The 18,464-nt window shown below is 38.6% G+C and overlaps 1 protein-coding gene across 4 annotated transcripts; it reads left to right on the forward strand.

The window, feature by feature from the left end:
* The first annotated feature begins 741 nt into the window (after nt 1-741).
* On the forward strand, nt 742-17,911 carry AP1AR (adaptor related protein complex 1 associated regulatory protein). 4 transcript variants are annotated; one of them, XM_072336385.1, is made up of 10 exons: nt 742-962; nt 5,397-5,445; nt 6,949-6,975; nt 7,807-7,832; nt 8,741-8,837; nt 9,644-9,742; nt 12,494-12,555; nt 13,697-13,770; nt 14,312-14,440; nt 15,569-17,911. In XM_072336385.1, exons 1-10 carry the CDS (start codon nt 886-888, stop codon nt 15,832-15,834), a joined length of 906 nt encoding a protein of 301 aa, XP_072192486.1. In that variant the 5' UTR covers nt 742-885; the 3' UTR covers nt 15,835-17,911. The 4 variants fall into 4 exon arrangements, with proteins under 4 accessions (XP_072192486.1, XP_072192488.1, XP_072192489.1 ...); XM_072336387.1 differs by having other exon boundaries at nt 12,497-12,555; XM_072336388.1 differs by lacking the exon at nt 9,644-9,742.
* The last annotated feature ends 553 nt before the right edge of the window (nt 17,912-18,464 follow it).

The following is an 18,464-nucleotide window of genomic DNA, read 5'->3' on the forward strand; positions in this document are numbered from 1 at the left end:
CTGGTTAAGTGGTGATTCCAGCCTCCTCCAGGAGCTAACTTAAACATGGCAACAATTCCTTTTGGTTGTAGGTTGCTTTTGTTATTTCTGGGTTTTGAGTGATCTTAAACTGGTATTTCACTGGTTTTACTGGTATTTCCCATCTACGTCCCTTACTGTCACATCTCCACATTTTTTTTACATGTCCAGGGACAGTGACACCACCACGTCCCTGGGCAGCCTGCACCAGTGCCTGACCTCTCTTTGGGGTAAGTTTCTCTTATTATTCAACCTGAAGCTCCCCTGGTGTAACTTGAGGCTATTCTCTGGTCCTGTCACTAGTTCACCAGAGAAGAGGCCAACGATAAGATACTTGAAGCCAGAGAGACTGGAGGTGCTAAAGAGTAAGTCAGGTATCACGCTTAATCGTATAGTCCCCATGCTCCAGACACCTTTGACAGCCTGTCGGTGTCTGAATGGCAATTACTGGGTTCAGGCCTGGTAATTTGAGAGGAACCATTTTCTCTTTTGCAATAAGACGCCTACAGCCAACGGGAGCCCCGAGCTGCACTCCTCTCCCCACACGTGTGCTGACGAGGGGCGGGCCGCTGCCGCCCGGGGCGGCGCCAGCGCGAGGCATGCGGCATCCGCCTCTGCGCTACGGGAGCGGCGCGGCTATGAGGCCGTGGGTGCCCAGCTTCCGCCCGCCTCCTTCTCCTCCTCCTCGCCCGGCAGCCGCGGCGGGCCCAGCCGGGCCCTTTGTTCCTTAGGGCAGCGGCTCCCCGCCCTTCTGCCGCGGCTGACAGCTTCGGGGCCACCGCTGGCGACGCGACCGTCGGGCGCCGCGTGGCGCTGAGCGAGGCGGCGGCGGGAGGAGGAGGAGCAGCAGCCGCCGCCCAGGATGCGATGGGGAACTGCTGGGCGCAGGGCTGCTGCGGGCTGCTCCTCCGCAGGGAAGCGGGCCGGCTACAGCGAGGCGGAGGGTAAGCAGGCGGCGCGGCTGCCCCTCTCTCCTCTCCCCTCCCCGGGGCGGGGAGGTGCTGGGCCCGCCCGGCTCCGCCCTCCTCCTCCGCGGCGGGAGCGCGGTTTGCCGGAGGGCTGCCCGGGCAGGGCGAAACGGGCTGGCGGTATCCCGTTGGGCCGGGCGTGCTGCCGGGTGGTTGCGGGGTTACCTTCCCCCGGGCGCCCTCGCAGAGAGAAAAGCGTGGAGGGGGGTTCGGGTTAGGTGCCGAAATGGAAAAGGCGACGTGTTCGGAAGGATGACCTTGTGCTCCCTGAGCGCCCTGCGGCGGTGAGGCGGGCTGGCACGGGGGGCCGGCGGCAGGGGGATGTAAATAAACTTTCCGATTTGGTCTCAGTGAGGAACCCGTGCTTTGTTTTCCAACCACTGATTCGCGGAAAAGCAGCGTGCAAACCCGGAAGGGTACGTGCCCTGCAGGCAGCTCCTTGTCCTTCCGTACACCTGCCGGTATTCGGCAGTTCGCTGTCGCCTGGTGTAAGAACTGCTCGGTCTTGCCGACCTGAGCACCTTACGTGTAGCAGGATGGAGGCCTTTGGTTTCAGCCCGGCTCCGCAGGCAGGTCAGCTTGTCCTGAAGGCCTCCTGGGAGTCCTTTGCCGAGGAGCGTGGGTGAGAGCGGGGCTGGGCAGTGGAGGATACCTGCTTGGGTTCCTGGTGCTCCCGCTGCGGGCGTGGGGATAGCTGAAGTGCCTTGTCACTGAAGTATCCATTTCTTCTGCTGTCATCTGAGAAAAGCAGGTAATACTTGGTAGGTTCTTGCTTCACCCGTTGTTTTTGCTGGGTCTCTGATTACATAGCCTTTCTAATATTCAAGATCGGTGGTAATGAGTTCTCTGCTGCGTGTTCTCATGCTTTGAATTGATTGTTTTGGTTTTGAGGCTCCCTGGGTTAGTTTGTTTTCTTTGTGTTTGTTTTTCCTGCCCAGCTACTTACTGACCCACTGGCACTGGGTAGGAGACAGAGTCCACAAAGGCATAAGATTATCTTGGCCATAATAGTAGTTCCTCCATATACCGCTGTATTTTTTCTTTCCCTTTGCTCCAAACTGACTTGTCTGTTGTTTTTCCACTTATATTCTTTTCTTTCGTGCTTGTTTACAATTCTTTGATTTGGGTTTGTGTGTGTTTTGCTCTGGTTCCTAAACATTCATTGGTGCTTGCAATGTTATCTCTTCCAGTGTTTGGTTTGTCTGCACGTCTGATTGAATTTACTAAGGTCATAATGTAGAATTAGGTTTTAAGAACTTGTTAGCTTCCTGTCATGCTCAACCTTCTCATATTCACCAGTCGGTTTTCTGCATGCTCTTATTGAGGTTACCAGCTATCTTGACAGACTTTGTCTGTTTTGATGTCTTCCACATAGTTACCTGTTTGCTGCCAGCTTGGTTTTCATAGTGGCAGCCAGGAATGTTAATGTGCAGTGTTATGAGAAAGGCCATTCTCTTAAACGGGGATTCAGGAGATGTTTGTAGGTGCACATCCTCAAAGGAGAAGGTCATTCGCTGTGATGGCTTAGCTTCTCTGGTGCGCACATATTTCTTCTCTTTGTCCAAGGTCAGACTGTCCTTGCCAGTGAAATAAATCTTACTGTCTGCTGTTGTAATGTTAAATGTACGTTCCTTCAGGTCATGCCTGCAGTGAAAGAGAAATGGAATGGTAGTGCAGAAAGCAGACTTTTCTAACTAGTGAAGACAACAACCTGTTTGGATTCCACTTTAAACCCTGGAACTGGAATGTCATAGACAAGGATCATCTTACAAGAAAACAATCATCAGTGCTTCCTCTCGTAGACAGGTGGCACATGTCTCAATAGACCTTTGTTTTCTGGGTGTGCTGGCAGTACACAGAATAGTATCGGAGTATTAAGCAACCTGGGTATTTTCCATAAGCGTAGGGTGGGAGGGACTGAAGACAGAACTCTTAAAATGTGTTTTTCTAAGTTTGAAAGTGACCAAGTTCTGCAGATCCAGATTCTGCTACCAAATTCCATAGATGTGGCTACTTCTGGAACAGAATAATGTAGCTTATCATGTTAACACTGATTATTGTCATCACTCAGATTTATTATTTATTACGTGAAAATCTTCAGTATTATATGGTTCACCTTTCTGTAAAGGCAGAAACTTTCAGTTAGTGACTTTTTAATTTAATTTAATTTTTTAGGGAGTGTCCTTAGGCTTCTTCTGAAATAGTTTTACATGAAGTACTACAATGTGCAGCCATAATTAGAAAGTAGGTCATTGCTGTTTTATCGCTGTACTCAACCATAAGAGTTCTTACTTCTATAGGGCTAAAAATAATAAATAGGAAGAATAAATAACCTAGAGAGAACATATGTAGTTCTTTACTTTTTTATTAGGGTGTGTGTGGGGGGGGTGTTATCATGCAGCAAAATGTAGTAAAATCAATTTTATCCTCAGTGTGAAGGGGGGGAACCGAACTCACCTTATGGTTTTAGTACACAAAATGTTAATGTTTAGTAAGATTTTTTTTTCTTATGCACTAAAAAAAGAAAAAGAGTAGAAACATGACTTTGCATTAAAGGCTAACAAGGTACATAGATGTTAAGTGGATTAGAGTTGGTTTCTTTAATTTGTTTAGAACTTGAAGGTTGATCTAAGTGTTTATAGTTACAGTGGCTGCCTTGCTTTCTCCAACACTCATCAAACCCTTGTGTTTCTCAAGTCTGATTCAGCAAATAAGAATTTAAATGAGAATAATAATGGCTGTAGGCTTTTCAGTGTTACTAATTTATTTCAGCTGAAATTGATGTGTGTGGGGATGAAGCTGGTGTTTCCCATTTCTGTCCTCCATGAGCTCAATCACCTGTAGGTGTGCTGCGATTTCAGGTCCCAGACTCCTGTACAGAACTTGATCTTAGGTTATCAAGCCCCTATTCAGAAAGGAATATGTAGAAGAAAATGTAGATCTTCCTTGAAATCTCACCACTTTTGATGTTTGTAATTGCATGTAGTAAGCTTACACTATGTTGTATTAGTTTCCCACTGGATTACTGTTAAATTCTTGCAAGTAATCTGACTGCAGCTCCTCTGTCTGAAAAGTTGATCAGGTTTTGAGTAGCCCCTGTTGCTATAAACTGGAGCTGTATTTTTGTTAAAGAATACAAGCTCCTAAAACAATTTTGTGTAGCAGACTTAGTAAATACAATTCTTAATGGCATTGATTCCTGCACTCTAAAATCTTGCACCTAAGATGTAACGGTGAAATTACCTCAAGTGCTCCTACCGCATGTCCCAGCTGTAATGATGAATTAAAATGCCAGTTTTTCCCCGATTTCATAACAATGAATCAACTGAAGGTGGTTCCTTAGTGCCAACTGTGCATTGTGTGGTTACAGTTGTGTATGCAAGGAATGGTTGACCAGGAGTCTATACTGGAAAGGGCTCAGCGGGCTTTTGGAGGGCATGTCCTGACTGATTTCCAAATGAAAATACAATGGGAATTAAATGTGATATGATTAAAGTAATCCACGTTTTGGCTGGTGTGTTGGTTTTAGTAAAGTGGAGGTGTGTGTTGATTGCAAGTACAGAACAATCTATTGTACAAGTGTAGAAATGCCTGGGGCCCTGGATTTATTCCTGATATCGATGAGCGCTTGCAGCCGGAAACTTTGCTTTTAAAAGTTAGATGAAATGGATGTTTTACTAAAGCACCAGCATGAAAGTACTTTTGGGTGAGAGCCAGACCTCTTTCATTGGGTAGAATTTATTCAGGTAACTCAATAATGTATTGGTGTTGCCCTTTATAAAAAGGGCAACATTAAGATAGATTAAGAATTAAGGAGGAGACTAATCCCCATATAAAATTACTGATTCCAGGTAGCTATTTTTCTAGCCTAGGAGCATTGCTTTTACCTTAGTTAGGTCTTTCTCAGAAATTCTTTGTTGTTTGTTTGATTCTTTGATTGGTAATGCTTCCATGAATATGGAGGAATGAGGTCAACCTTTAGGCTGCGTCAAGCTGTCAAAGTAGGATGTATTGTTTAATATTGACATCATACAATTATGCTAGTAAATACTTAAAACCCCATGATGAGTAGTGAAGCTTTTGGAAGTTGTTGAGAAGAGTGTTTTTCAAGGAAAGTGTATTAAAGAATGTGCGTAATATTTGTCAATAGCAAGTCCATCATGCTGAGAAGTGGTACCTCCCGTTTGAGGGTGTTTGTGTTTTCTTCAGTTCTGTTTGCCTCTGTACTCTGGTGTAGCTTAGTAGCAATGGAGAACACAGCTTGACAAGTCAATGTATTTAGTATATGAAGCATTTGTTTCATACTGAAAATATTAAAAATGTTTTTAAACTTGTATGACTCTTGTTTTCTTTCTGCTGCGGTTGAAATGAGGATTGTTCTGTAGAGTAATGCTGGGCTTGTTTTTCCAGGTCAAAGTACTTTAGAACATGTTCAACAGGAGAGCACTTCACTATAGAGGTAGGTGAGCGTTTATACTTAAATCAGGTTGGGTTTTAGTTTGGCTTTTTTTTGGAAAGTAGTTGTCTCATTTTTGTTGTGTGATGTTGGTTTTGTTTGTTTTTTCAGAAGAAAATAAGTGAAAAGAGCTTGATTTTTTTAGCAATACCTTTAATGCTTCTTGCAGTTCAGGTACACTAAAATACTCCAGGTTATTCCAGACTGAATTGGTGCTACACTGGATGGCAAGATTGTGGTTCTTATGATACTTGGGAACATAAACACATCAGCACACTTCATTAATCGGTCATTTGTAAAGAGTCATCTGTGATCATCTGACATGAAGTTACTGCGGTCACCTGATAGGCAGCACCAGATCCTTTTAAAGTCTGTCTATTGCTCCTTTCAACCCTGAAATGCTGGGAGCTGCTTTTTTTTTTTTATCTTTCTGCTGTTACTGTGGAGTTTTTTGTTCTTGACTGCAGGATCAGGAGTCTGGGTCAAAATAAAAAAGAATATCTGTTGGAATTTATGGTTTTATAAGTTTATAGTTCATTGTTGTCACTAGAGATGTTACCCTTTCAACAACCTTCTCATGAAGGGTAGTGTAAGGTTTATTTGTATTGTTTGAGATTGTCTGAATAAGCTGGTTTACTTTCTCCAAGTATTTCTTATGATCTAAAAGTTCTAGGCTTTTCAGAGATTCCTTTTCCTGAGAATACTAGTAATTAATCACTGCTTTGGTTTTGAGCCATGTAGGGTGTCAGAGATCTGTTTTTAGCACGTAGCTTCCAGTTGTGAAAAAGCATTCCTACAGCAGCAGTATGATAGAGAAAAGAAGGTTCTGTCCTCCCCTCAAGTTCTTACACATTTTACTTGCAGCAATTAGAACAGCAAAGGAGCCTTGCTGACCTCCACTTCTGATGTATTGACCTCATGTATGATTGCTATCCTGAAAACAGTAGGGAAATTTTCCATTTCCTTTGTTTCACGTGGTAGTTCAACTGCTGCTCTACCTGTTCTAGCAACCTTGAATGCTGCATGTATTCTAGGCTGCTTGGGGATTTCTTGGGCTTCCTATCGTAGGGCATTACATTGCCTTATTGGCCTTCAGTTTCTTATGTGCGAAGCTGGGTTGTGGGGTGTATGTTTTGTTTGCTTTTAGAGTCCTGGGTAGAAAATAACCCTATGTATTCTGTAATTTAAATACATCTTCAAATACTTTTTTTAAAGCATCAGGTTGCCATGCAAAGGGGAAGTTACTGGCACTGTACCTCTCACAGTTTGTGTTTGTTAAATGAAGTGGGTGCTTTGGTTTATCGAAGAGCCATACCAGGATGGAAAGCTATGCTAAATGTAATAATTCCTGTGGAGGAAGGTGCTTTTATAAATAGCATTACAATTGCAGTATTGCTACTGGAGTAGTATTTTCACAAGGCACTTTAAATATGTGATTATGTGTAGTTCAGGTGTTCAGTGACTTGTTATACTGGATTGTGAAGGTTGTTTACTTTTTCTTTGCAGTTTGAGAACCTCGTGGAAAGTGATGAGGTAGGTGCTTGCGTCGTGTGAAACTTGCTAGTACAATGCGCTCACTTTGAATGGTTACAGGGTCTGTATCTTGTCTCCTACTTGATGCCACATTGATATGCTCAGGCTTAAGTTGCTGGAGTTTCTTACTTTTGAGTTTTGCTTGCTCCAGGAATATTTAATGCTTTCAGAGAGACGAAAAGCTGTCATGAGAAAAATCTGTCTGGGGAAATGTGGGAGGTAGCACTTCATAAATGTGTTACGGATATTAGCAAGACAGAAACTAAAGGAAAAGCCAAAAAGCCTTGAAAGAGAATTTGCTCCTGTTGTAGTCCTTGTATACAGTTCAGCAAACACTGTCTGTCTGAGTAATAAATGGGTGCAAGTTGCTTTGCTGAGGAGCATTTTGGTAGCCCTGTGACGTGACAGTTGTGGGTAAACTGACTGAAGGGTATAAAAAATAAATAAATAGAAGTTGGCCTTAAAACTGTGAATTTAATGTAGGTTGATAATGGTGGGGAAAATGTATTTTTATTACTTTGACTCGTGTTTTAAAACACAGTGAGTAGTAGTTTGATTCCTGAAATACACGACTGGAATGTTTATTTTCTCTTCGAAGCAATTATTTGTTTTACTTAGTCATCTACTTTGGTCAATTGCGTAACAAGTTCTTTTAACGTTCCAAATTAAAATAGTATGTAAGGGGGTATATTTTCCCCCTGTGTAAAAACCAACATGTGGAGAGAAACTGATTTCATATAATGTGTCTTCTACTCTCTTACAAGTGTTCGACTAATGGGATTTTCAGAAATTAAGGCTGTTTTTTTTGTTGTTGTTTCCTTTTTCCCACAGGGGGAAAGCCCAGGAAGCAGTCACAGGTCAGTTGCTAAGATTCAGGGCCTCTTATCCTCCGATCTCCCATTGAATTTGGAAAAAATCTTTGAGGCTTCCAATCAAAACTGTCTTTTTTTTAATGAGATGCATGGACGGAATGTGTTAAACTAGCCTTGATGCTTAGCTGTGTTAAAATGGTTGAGGTGATGGCAAATGTGTATGAAAGCAGAACATTGTGAAGTGTCTTTTTTTCTTGTTCCTGAGATCTGCCTTTAAACTTACGTAGATGTTAGAGCTGGAATTTCAGTTAATTGTAGTATTATTGTTCTATTATTATTATTATATATATATAGTATTATTGTTCTATTATTGTATTATTGTGTTAATTGTAGTATTAACATGTTAGTATTTACACAAGCTGAAGAAACTTAATACAGGAAATATATGAAAACACTTAACTGCGTTTCTAGGCGTTTTGAATTACATACATTTTATGGTTCTCAAATGCAGTTCGCTGTTAGAGGTTCCAAAGAAATGATATAGCAAGCCTTACAACTACTATAATGCTGGTTGGTTAGATAGGTATAAGTGTGCAACAAGTTGAAAAGGAACAAATCAGAATTAGGGGACCTGAATAAATGAGGAAAAAGAAGTAAGATTTACACAGCAATGAAAATTGAACCATTTGGTTCCAGTAATTGTGCTAGCAAAATATGTTTTTAGGTATATTTAGGTAATACTTCTTGTAAAGATGAAAAAAAATGCTTTGTAAGGGGGGACAGCATTGTCCCCAGTAGACTGGAATTTTGGAACTCTGCTCGGAAGGAGCAGGCCTAATGCACAGCTTGTTGAATTTGGATTAAAGAAGTCAGAAAAGGCTTTGAGGATATAAATATATTACTTTATCATTAGTGAACAATAATTAGTCTTCTTGTTTCTGTCTTACTTTTAGACCTTTGACTGAAGAAGAAATTGCTGATTTGAAAGACAGGCATTATGACTCCATTGCTGAAAAGCAGAGAGCTGTTGATATGAAACTTCAGTCAGAGGTGAGTGGTTAAAATGACGAGAATGATGTGGGTAGTTGGTTTTTTTTGTTGTTGTTGTTTTTCATTTTCTTGTTTTGGTTGCTTGTTTGTGTTGTTTTGTTAAGTAGTTAAAACCAACCGTGAGCATGAGATTTCATTCATGTGAATGAAACAGTTGTTTTTTGTTACATCACTTGTAATTTTTCAGTCAATGAGATACCCAAAGAGATCACTCTACAGCTAAGTTTGCATCAGAGATTTCCTTTTTAATAACTTCAGAATGAGCGGGCCGGCTCTTACTGAGATCTGTTAAATGTGAGCAGTCTTTTCTTCGTAAGAAAGGCAAAATGGAAAGTGTATTTGATTTAGCTTTTCTTGTGCTCGCTCGTTTTTTTTTCCCAAATTTTTCTTAAGGAAAAGACAATTTGTCAGTTTTAATGCAGCGTTCTGCAGCATTTAATGGAATGGGATATAGAATACAACACAGAAATGGAGAAAGATTTTGCATAAAGTAGCGATTAAATCTGCAGTTGAAGTTCTACGTCTGTCACTGGACAGTTCATAATAAGATACAACCATGCATTTACAGCAATTCACTGCTAATGATGTTTATTCAATGAGATAATGTTATCAGAATTTCTTGGGGTGTTTATGGGGGGGGGGAAACTGTTAGATTCAGTTAATGGAAAAGTTTTAACTATAATCAAATTTATTTTATTTTTATTTTCTATTAGCTTTTATTTTGATTTATTGTACTTATGATTTTACTCATAGGAAGATAGATAGGTTCTGCTTTTGTTAACCATTACTATTTTGTTCATATACAGTTAGCCTTACAAGAGGAGAAGTTAAGAATAGAAGAGGAGGCTTTATATGCTGCACAACGTGAAGCAGCCAGGGCAGCAAAGCAGAAAAAGCTCTTGGAGGTGAGGGGAAAAAGACCCCAATATATATCAGAGCTTCTCTTCTGTTTCTATGTATGCAGACTTTCCTCATATCCTTTATCTGTCAGGAAATGTAAAGACACAATTGTTCCAGCTTGTAAAATCCAGTAGAAAAAGTATGATTTGGATCTGACTGGGGGAGCTGAAAATCATTAGAATTGTTTGAAACAGTTTATTATGCTGAATATAGATTATTATTTTTTTATCTAGAATTATCTTAACAGAATTTGTAACATTACAAAGAATTTACTGATCTTTAATGTAATCTATGACAGTTTTCTAACTAAAAATATTAAGCACTCATTACAACCCCGTTTAGGTTTTAAAAAATGAACTTACACCTTTATTTGCACTAAGCTGTTCCCTGTCTCTGTGGTTTATGCTAACATGAGGATTAGTGTTTGAGTCATCTGAATTCACTGCTGATCCTGCTCTGAGCAGGAGGTTGAGTTTGGATGACCTTCTGAGGTACCTCCCATCCTGAATTGTTTATAATTTTGTGATTTGTATGTGTAGTAGCCAAACTCCAGTAACAACTACTTAACAGTGGTGTTTATTCAATGTATCTGTGCCTGCCTTTAGATGTCTGTCTGGTAACTGGAGCTTGGTCAAGCAAAACAAAAGCTACATCTTGATTTCCTGCATTTTTGAAGACAGCTTCTGTTCTGTCTCCTGATAATGCTTATTACTGATTGTTTTCATGTAGCAGTTCAAAAACATGTATTGATTCACTTAATATTTTCAGCATCTTAATAACCTGTTAAAGTCTCACGGAGACTTCAGGTTGCCAGAAATGTGCGTGTTTAACAGAACCTTTTTCAAAGCTTTCATCGTATGTCCACGTATAACATGTCTGACTGAAGCTGTAGCATGTTCAAGGCAATTGCTGCTAAACGTGTTGTTCAATTAGGAATAAATTTGTGAGTGTTCCGAATTAGAATAACAGAAAAAGTCTGAAATCTATAGAAGGTAATGGCAAGACCTGTAACTCTAGTGTTTTGTCTGTATTCAAAAGTGAATAATTTGAAAGTTACTATTTGCAGACTGATAGCGATGACTCAGTTTTCATCTAATATTTATATTACTAAGTATAGCTCAGATCTCGTTTTACATTTCTCTTTCTATCCCCTTGCCTTTTAGGGTGGGTGGCTAATTCTTTCTGACTCTCTTTCCCATCCCCGTCTCTTTTTTTTTTTTCCCCTCTATATAAAGTCAGGAAAAGTGATTTCTTCGATGCTTGAGCCTTTACCTCATCTTTGTAGAAATTCTATGTGAAAAACACTGCTTTCCTCATCTCAGTATTTTTCACAGGCACCTCTTTTAGGTGCAGCCTGTGACAGAATGCATTTATGGAGATTCTATTTTCTTTCTCTCATGTAATTAATACCACTTATTCCCTTCATAAATAAGTCCCATCCAAAATCCCAAAGCACTGTAGGGATTTCTAAGGTAGTCTTTTTGTATATATACGCACCAAACTTAAACCTTTCTTTATCAGCTAGAAGCCATTTTTTTTTTAATACATAAGTCATGTCTTTTCTATTTATTAAGTATTTTAAATTTTAAAAATGTTTTTTTTATTTTTTTTTTCATCGAAAATATGGTTTGTCTTTAAAACTAATTTGTTTGCTGATGTTCCCCTGCTGAATGTCAGGGTAGTTTACAGCAGAAAGTTTTAATGTATGTGTATGCTGAAACTTGTGGTGCTATATACTTATGTGACCCCTCAAGATGGATAGATAATAAGTCAAATATTATGTAGGTATATTCATTTTAAAAGTCTGTTGTTGCATACATCAGTAATAGATTTTTCTTAATATGGCACTATGTTGGTGCCAAATTCCCAGCCCTTTATTCCTGTTGACTTAAGTCTTCCCATCTCTAGCCACCAATATTACATCTCTAATTCTTCTGCGCTTCCCATTTCCTTACTGGTTTCAACGTCCTTATTCTGATTCTTGTGATAGAAGGTGCCAACAAACAAAACCATCATCTTGGGTCTGAAAATAGTAGCTGATGAAATACCTTGCGTGACTGTTAATCCAGCTAAGAGTGACTGTTGGATGGAACTTAAATTTGGCCATTAAAAAAGCTTGATTTACTTAACGCTTTGTTTTTCTTTACAGGGACAGATCCATTAAGGCTAAGAATAGATTTTTCAGAAAACTAAGCTATTTCAGTCAGATTTGTCAATAAGGCTAGCTTGGGGTTTTTTTGGTTTGTGTTTTTTAATCCTAGGCTTTGCCATAGTAGTGTGGGCAGTGCTGCTTCACTGCTGGTTTCCCTTTTGTCACATAGTTGGTGGTATGCAGCTTTAATGCTTACTTTTTTCCAGGTGGGGAAAAATACTTGAGACAAAGTTACGTTCTTAAAACTCCAAAATTTAAGAAGCAGTGGAACTCTCCTCCTGTGAGGTTTATGGTTCCTCCAATGACTACAAAATGAATGTGTTTATCAACTTGTATCTTGCAATTTTTTTTTCACTCTGATACCACCCTTTTTAAACTGAGAGATTTCTGATGTTGAAAAGAACATTACTTGCATATCACTGACTCTTCAGTATCTTAAAATTTGACCTTCATTTGAATGAAAATCAGTCTTTTCTTAAGCTGTACTTGGGCTGCTCCAAGAGCCAGGATGGTGCTCCCTTCAGTGCTGTGATGAAGAGAATGAGTATTGAGTATATTTGGGGGGCTTCATTCAGCATTTTCAACCATTTACTTCTTTTAATAGCAGCGTAGACAGCAAAGGATAACCCAGAGAACACATGCCGTTAATAACGGGGACTATCAAAGGTAAGATCTTCTAGGTCTTTTCCAACCTTGATAATTCTGCGATTCTGTGATATAAAGCGTTAATAACTGTGTCTGTATTTATTCCTGCTCATCACTATCTCACACATACAGGGGAAAAAACAAAATTAAGGACTTACATGTACTGCATTCATAAATCAGAATTCTTTTTATTCATTGCAGTTTTGTTCACACCAACTAGTTACTGAATGCAATCTGATTCCCCTTTAATCTGCAAGCGCTGAGAATAAAACGTAGATTTCATTCACTAGAGCGAATGTCACTGTAGTTACCACACTGATTCATAAAAAAATATCAAACCTACTCTCAGCTAACACCTACCTGTCTATGTTATATATCACAGGATCAAAGTGATTCTCTCTCTATATATATGCACACACCTATGTATGCATAAGTCTATCTTTGCACGCGTATGTAAAATGCCTTATTGTATAACAAGAACATTTAATTGTAAAATGTCTTTATTCAGAACCCTTAGAAGTGCACCATCAAAGTACAAATTAATTGAATGGGATCTTGAATGGTTTATATATTCTGCTTGTTTCTTCATGGATGTTGTTCCTTTAATTCTCCTTACAGATTACAGAGACGTTTACTGTCAAAAGAGGTTTGAATTTAGAAAAAGCTCTAGAAGCAAACCATTGTTTTTGAATGGGAAAGAAGGGAGGAACAGAAGGTGTATTTAATTAGATGGAGAAAGTACAATAAGAAAAGGAGCTGTGAAAATTGGGTTTTGTTGGACAAGTTGGAACTGGCTGCATTTTGGAAATGTGTTACAGCATTTGAAGACTTAAAATTAAAAAGAAAGTTAGGAATTATCCATAATAACAGAGAAGGAGAGGGGAAAGGGTATTCTATGACATAATTAATGTGTAGCTAAAAAGACAACTAAGAATTGAACAGAAGCCCAGACTCAGGAGGTATGTGATCAGAAAGAATGGAAAGCCATTTTGTGATCATTTTGTAGATTTCAGTTAAAGATTTATAAGCTTTGTAGCTTACAACGGACTGTGAACAGTTTCTTCATAACTGTGTGAATGGGAGGACGTGTGGATTAACATCTCTTTTATGGTGTTCCTAGAGGTTTATAAAGCTAAAAATAAAACTTGCACTGTTGTTACAGCTCTGTGACAGAGGAAGATTTTGATTCTTTCTTAAGAAATACAAAATTCCAGTATGAAGCTTTTCGAAGTAGCAGTAAGTCTTCCTTTTCTATTGTATGCCTTTAAATGTAAAGTGACTCTGAGGGGCACAGAAGGGATATTTTTTTCTCTCCCACACAGATAAACATAGTTCTTAGTTTATATTTTTTTTTGGAGTGAGAATTAGAATCAAACTAATAACAATAATCAAACTTTCTAATTAAGTTTCACTGAAGATTTGGCTGCCTATATTTAAAAATTCCACTAGTTTATAGGAAAATAAATTTGTAAGCTTTTACATCATTAGTTTAGTGATGGTCTGTGATAGTCACTAAGTAAGTTGTCGTAGAAATCCAACTTGCAGCTTACTGAATTCTTCTGTAGTTCTAATTAAGCAGTGTGACTAAATGTTATCCCATAGGATCTTAGTGCTGTTGAGTGTTTCTAAGCTGCTGTGTACTCTTGGAAGTGATGGCTGAAGCCTTTTTTCAAATGGGATTTAAAGGACACAATGTAGAATGAAAACTTGATTTAAAAGTTTAGTTTTGCATGTTACATCTCAAACTCAAGTGTTTATGAATTACTTTTTTATCCAGGGCTTTCATCTGATGCTACAGTGCTGACACCAAACACAGAGAGCAGTTGTGACTTAATGACCAAAACAAAATCAACGAGCGGAAATGATGACAGCACTTCATTAGACTTAGAGTGGGAAGATGAAGAAGGTAAATGTATCGTTTTTAAAAGGGAACAGTGGTTTAAAGCTTAATTCTAATGATATTTCTCTCAATGTGCAATGATTAAACTGTACATAATTTTTAGGTAGAAAACTGCTTATTTTGGTGTAGGTTTATTTAAGTGCGGTTATCTGTCTAATAATTCATTTATTTGAACCCTTCATTAAATTTTTCTTCTATTAAACGAAGCTGTGGGTAAGCCAATGCCAAAATGAACTGTAAAGAAATACTGCCCTCTTGTGAGCCAATACCAACAGGAACAGTTTGTTCAGTAGAGTTTCTCAGTTATGGAAATTGGTCAAGCATATTTCACTGAAGTATTTCAGGAAAGTATTGTGGTAGGATTTTTGTCTTTTGGTTGATTTGTTTGTTTTATTTGTTTGTTTTTAATGAATTTATGGTTCTACTGGAAACTTTGTTGGATGTGCGTTCCAGATGAGTATCCCAACTGTCCTCGTTGCTGCTGTTGCAGATCTTCTTTGTTCTTTCTAGGAAATATTCAGAAGTCTTTGTCTTTCTTTCAAAGTTATCCAAGGTTCTGGGACTCCACCTATTGAAAAGTTCACCATAAATAAGCTAAGATTTAATTGAAGAATTCATAGCTATATTTTTTTTTGGCCGTGTGTGTAATTCAAATGCTTGGCACTATCAAGAGCACTAAAATGTCAAAACAGGCTTCTGAACTAGAAAGATTTCACCAATCTTCATAGAAAGATACTATTTGTTTTAGTGTGGGCCAGAGGAACTGTATCTAGAATGGTATCGTATATGTTGAAATATACTGGATTTTACATTGAGAGGTAATGAGCTCCGGTAGGCTTGCACTTTGACCAGCTAACAACTTAGCCGTGGGTATTCATCTGATTTTGTGCTTCTGAAATACTAAGTGCTGAGAGGTGCCAAAAACTGCCTAAGTGCAGAAATTGTTGGATTTTTTTTCTGATTTCTACCAGCTCATGTGCTGCAAAGGGGAAGCATTTTTAAGAGTTATTCATTGTGACAATTGTGCGTTTACCTGAGTCTGAATCTCTATTTGATTCTTGTTTCTTCTGTTTTAATGGAATTGTAATACTTACCTCAGTTATGTTCTTCTCATAAACATGTCTTAAATTGCAGGCATGAACAGAATGATTCCAATGAGAGAACGCTCAAAAACAGAGGAAGACATACTCCGGGCAGCACTGAAATTTAATAGCAAGAAGACAGGAAGTAATCCACCTTCAGCTTCTGATGATTCTAATGGATTGGAGTGGGAGAATGACTTTGTTAGTGCTGAAATGGATGATAATGGCAATTCAGAATATGCTGGATTTGTAAATCCTGTATTAGATTTGTCAACATCAGATGTAAGGACATCTGATTCTGATCAACAGGACAGGTAGTGAAACTGTGGCCCTTGTTTGTGACCAAATGTTTAAAAGTGAAATAGAATGTACAAAAACATATTGCTCTTTTATAACACTGTTCCCTTCTTTTTCTTATAAATTGATTAGCAAGGAATGGGAAGGACTTGCTATCTGATTAATTCAGAATTAAGTGCAATTTTATCATCTACCTTCTGAAATTTTGTGAAAACCGGGATGATTCTATTGTGTATATTTCTGGATATCTGGATTTAATATAAAATTATATGTGCTAATTTAAGCTTCGTAGCTTGGCATATTTATATTTTAACTAGCCTTTTTTTTCTGGATGATGTTTCTACTGATTTGTTTTTAAAACTCATCATTGTCCTGAGAAAGTCTTATCTAATTTATCTAATACTTGAATATAGAAAAATATTTTTAAGAATCTGTCTTTATTTCTGATATGTGCTCTTTGATGTGGTGGTCAGCGATTTCGAGGGTGGAATTAGCCAGTTGTAAACAAAAACATCAAGCGGTGAATTGCAGTTCTCTTTGTCTGCCATGTATTCTCTCTAGCCTTGTGTGTTCCTTTTACCATTTCCTTTATGGTTGTTTTTTTTTTATTATTATTTTATGCTAAGCACAGTTTAACCTCATGATATGAATCATCGGGTTAGGTAAAATATTGTCTCCTGTAATAATGCCAGGCATAGTCAGTGTGCCTAGATAGAAGGGGGGAAAAAAATAAACATTGTTTTAAACTGGAATAACCCGTTGTATGCTGGGTAACCGAGAGGACCAAAGTTTTGATTTCCACTCCCCCATCACCCCATTCACTTAAAGGTCAACATTTGCTATTATGTGGTTTTTAAAATTCTTAAGTTATGGATGACTTGTAAATCAGCCTAATGAGAACAATTATTGAAAGACAGTGTTTTTTCGGTGAACTGGGAGACTGAATTTCTCTACAAAATAGTGTGGTTAAGTGCTCTAGTTTTCCTGTGCCTCTAAACTAAATGGTTAGTACTGCTAACATGGGCTGAAATTTATGCAGGTGTTCAGCTACTGCAGATCTAATGTGTTGTGTGGTCTCCCCCTTGATTTTAATATAAGTTATTCTTTAAGGGGAGGGGGGGGAAACGTCACTGAAGAGAACATACAAAACAGTTGTAAACCTTGAGATTTCCCCAACGTTTCAGTTAAGCCATAGTAGTCTACTATTACTTCATCTAGCTGTCTGGTTTCTTTCCCCCTGGGGTTTAAGAGAACCCCACCGAAAGAGTGGGGTTTAATTTCACCACTGTGGAATAAAAGCAGCACCCTGTTATGTAGGAAAAGCTGCATCATTGGAATAACTGAATTTGCTGGTGCAAGTTGCATAACTGTTTTAGACTATCTGAGCCTATGTATGTTAGGATTACTATTATGTGGTCCTCTTCTTGACAACATAAAAAATCCTGCACATTTGGATTAAATATGTATATATATCAACACCGGCAAAGATAAAAATCTTTTGTTGATCACATTCCGTTTCTTAATTTAAATGGTAGCGATGTCATTGGAAATACTTTAATGCAATTATCTGCATTTGCAACGCTTGTAATATGCTTTAAAAATTTGTACACATCAAATGTATATTTTTGGTTTGGCATAAGCTACTACTGTAACTTCTGATGTTTATTCGTATAATATATTCTTACTGTAATGAAGGCAACTTTCTCACTGTGTAAATAACACTTTTTTAACCTGCTGAAACTGTAACTTACCCTTTCCTGATCACTGAAGATGAGATTGACTTGTCCTGACCGTGCTTCAAGGAAGTAATCTATGGTCCTGCTTGTAGAATGAGCAGGCATTTGGCAAAACAAAGAAGCCTTATCTCCAACTGGAAGTCTGTACTGTGATGTGTGTGTTCTGTAGACATGGTTACTTGCATTCTGCTTTTCAGAGTTAAGTGAATCACAGAGTGACTTAAGAAATTAGTCTCTATGTTTGTGGCAATGTGAGAAATGGAAAGATGATGTAAACATCTTACATGAAACAACACAACAGTACTGTAAAATACGCATCTCTGTACAAACTTATAACTAATTAAACTTCTCAGTCAGTCTTATGTTTATCAGTGTTTTCTGTTGTTTTTGTGATCGCTGCTTCATGCGTCGTGAAAGCAGTACGTGAAGATGAACTGTTACCTGTCACCCAAAATGATCTCTGCGTCCTGAAGGAACCTGTTTCGCTTTGAAATGAATTATGCATCACTTCACTTAAGGTGTTGACAAAGTTGTGTCTTGAACTACTGAATTCTGTACCCTCCCTTCTTTGGGACCTGCTGCAATGGAAAGGAAGCTCTAACAAGTTGCGATGATGGAGGACCTGAAGAACTTGGGAGTGTGGAGCCTTTCTGTTAAAAAGAAGCAACTTCAGCACCGTGCTTCAAAGTAAGGATACACTTGTGTAATGCAAGCAGCATCCCTGTCCTCCATGTCTGTCCTAGCTAGTGTATCATTTTAACTCACTTGCTGTGTCTGTACAGGGGCAACAGTGTATTTATTAATTGGAAATGGTGCTTTCTATTGAGGAAGAGTTTTATTAAGTTGCTCATTTAAAGTATGCTTTATGCTAAAGTTGTGCTGTTATCAAATGTGAGGATAAAACTGTCACTCATG

This window comes from Excalfactoria chinensis, chromosome 4 (genome assembly GCF_039878825.1).
Source record: "Excalfactoria chinensis isolate bCotChi1 chromosome 4, bCotChi1.hap2, whole genome shotgun sequence".
Lineage (NCBI taxonomy): Eukaryota > Metazoa > Chordata > Aves > Galliformes > Phasianidae > Excalfactoria > Excalfactoria chinensis.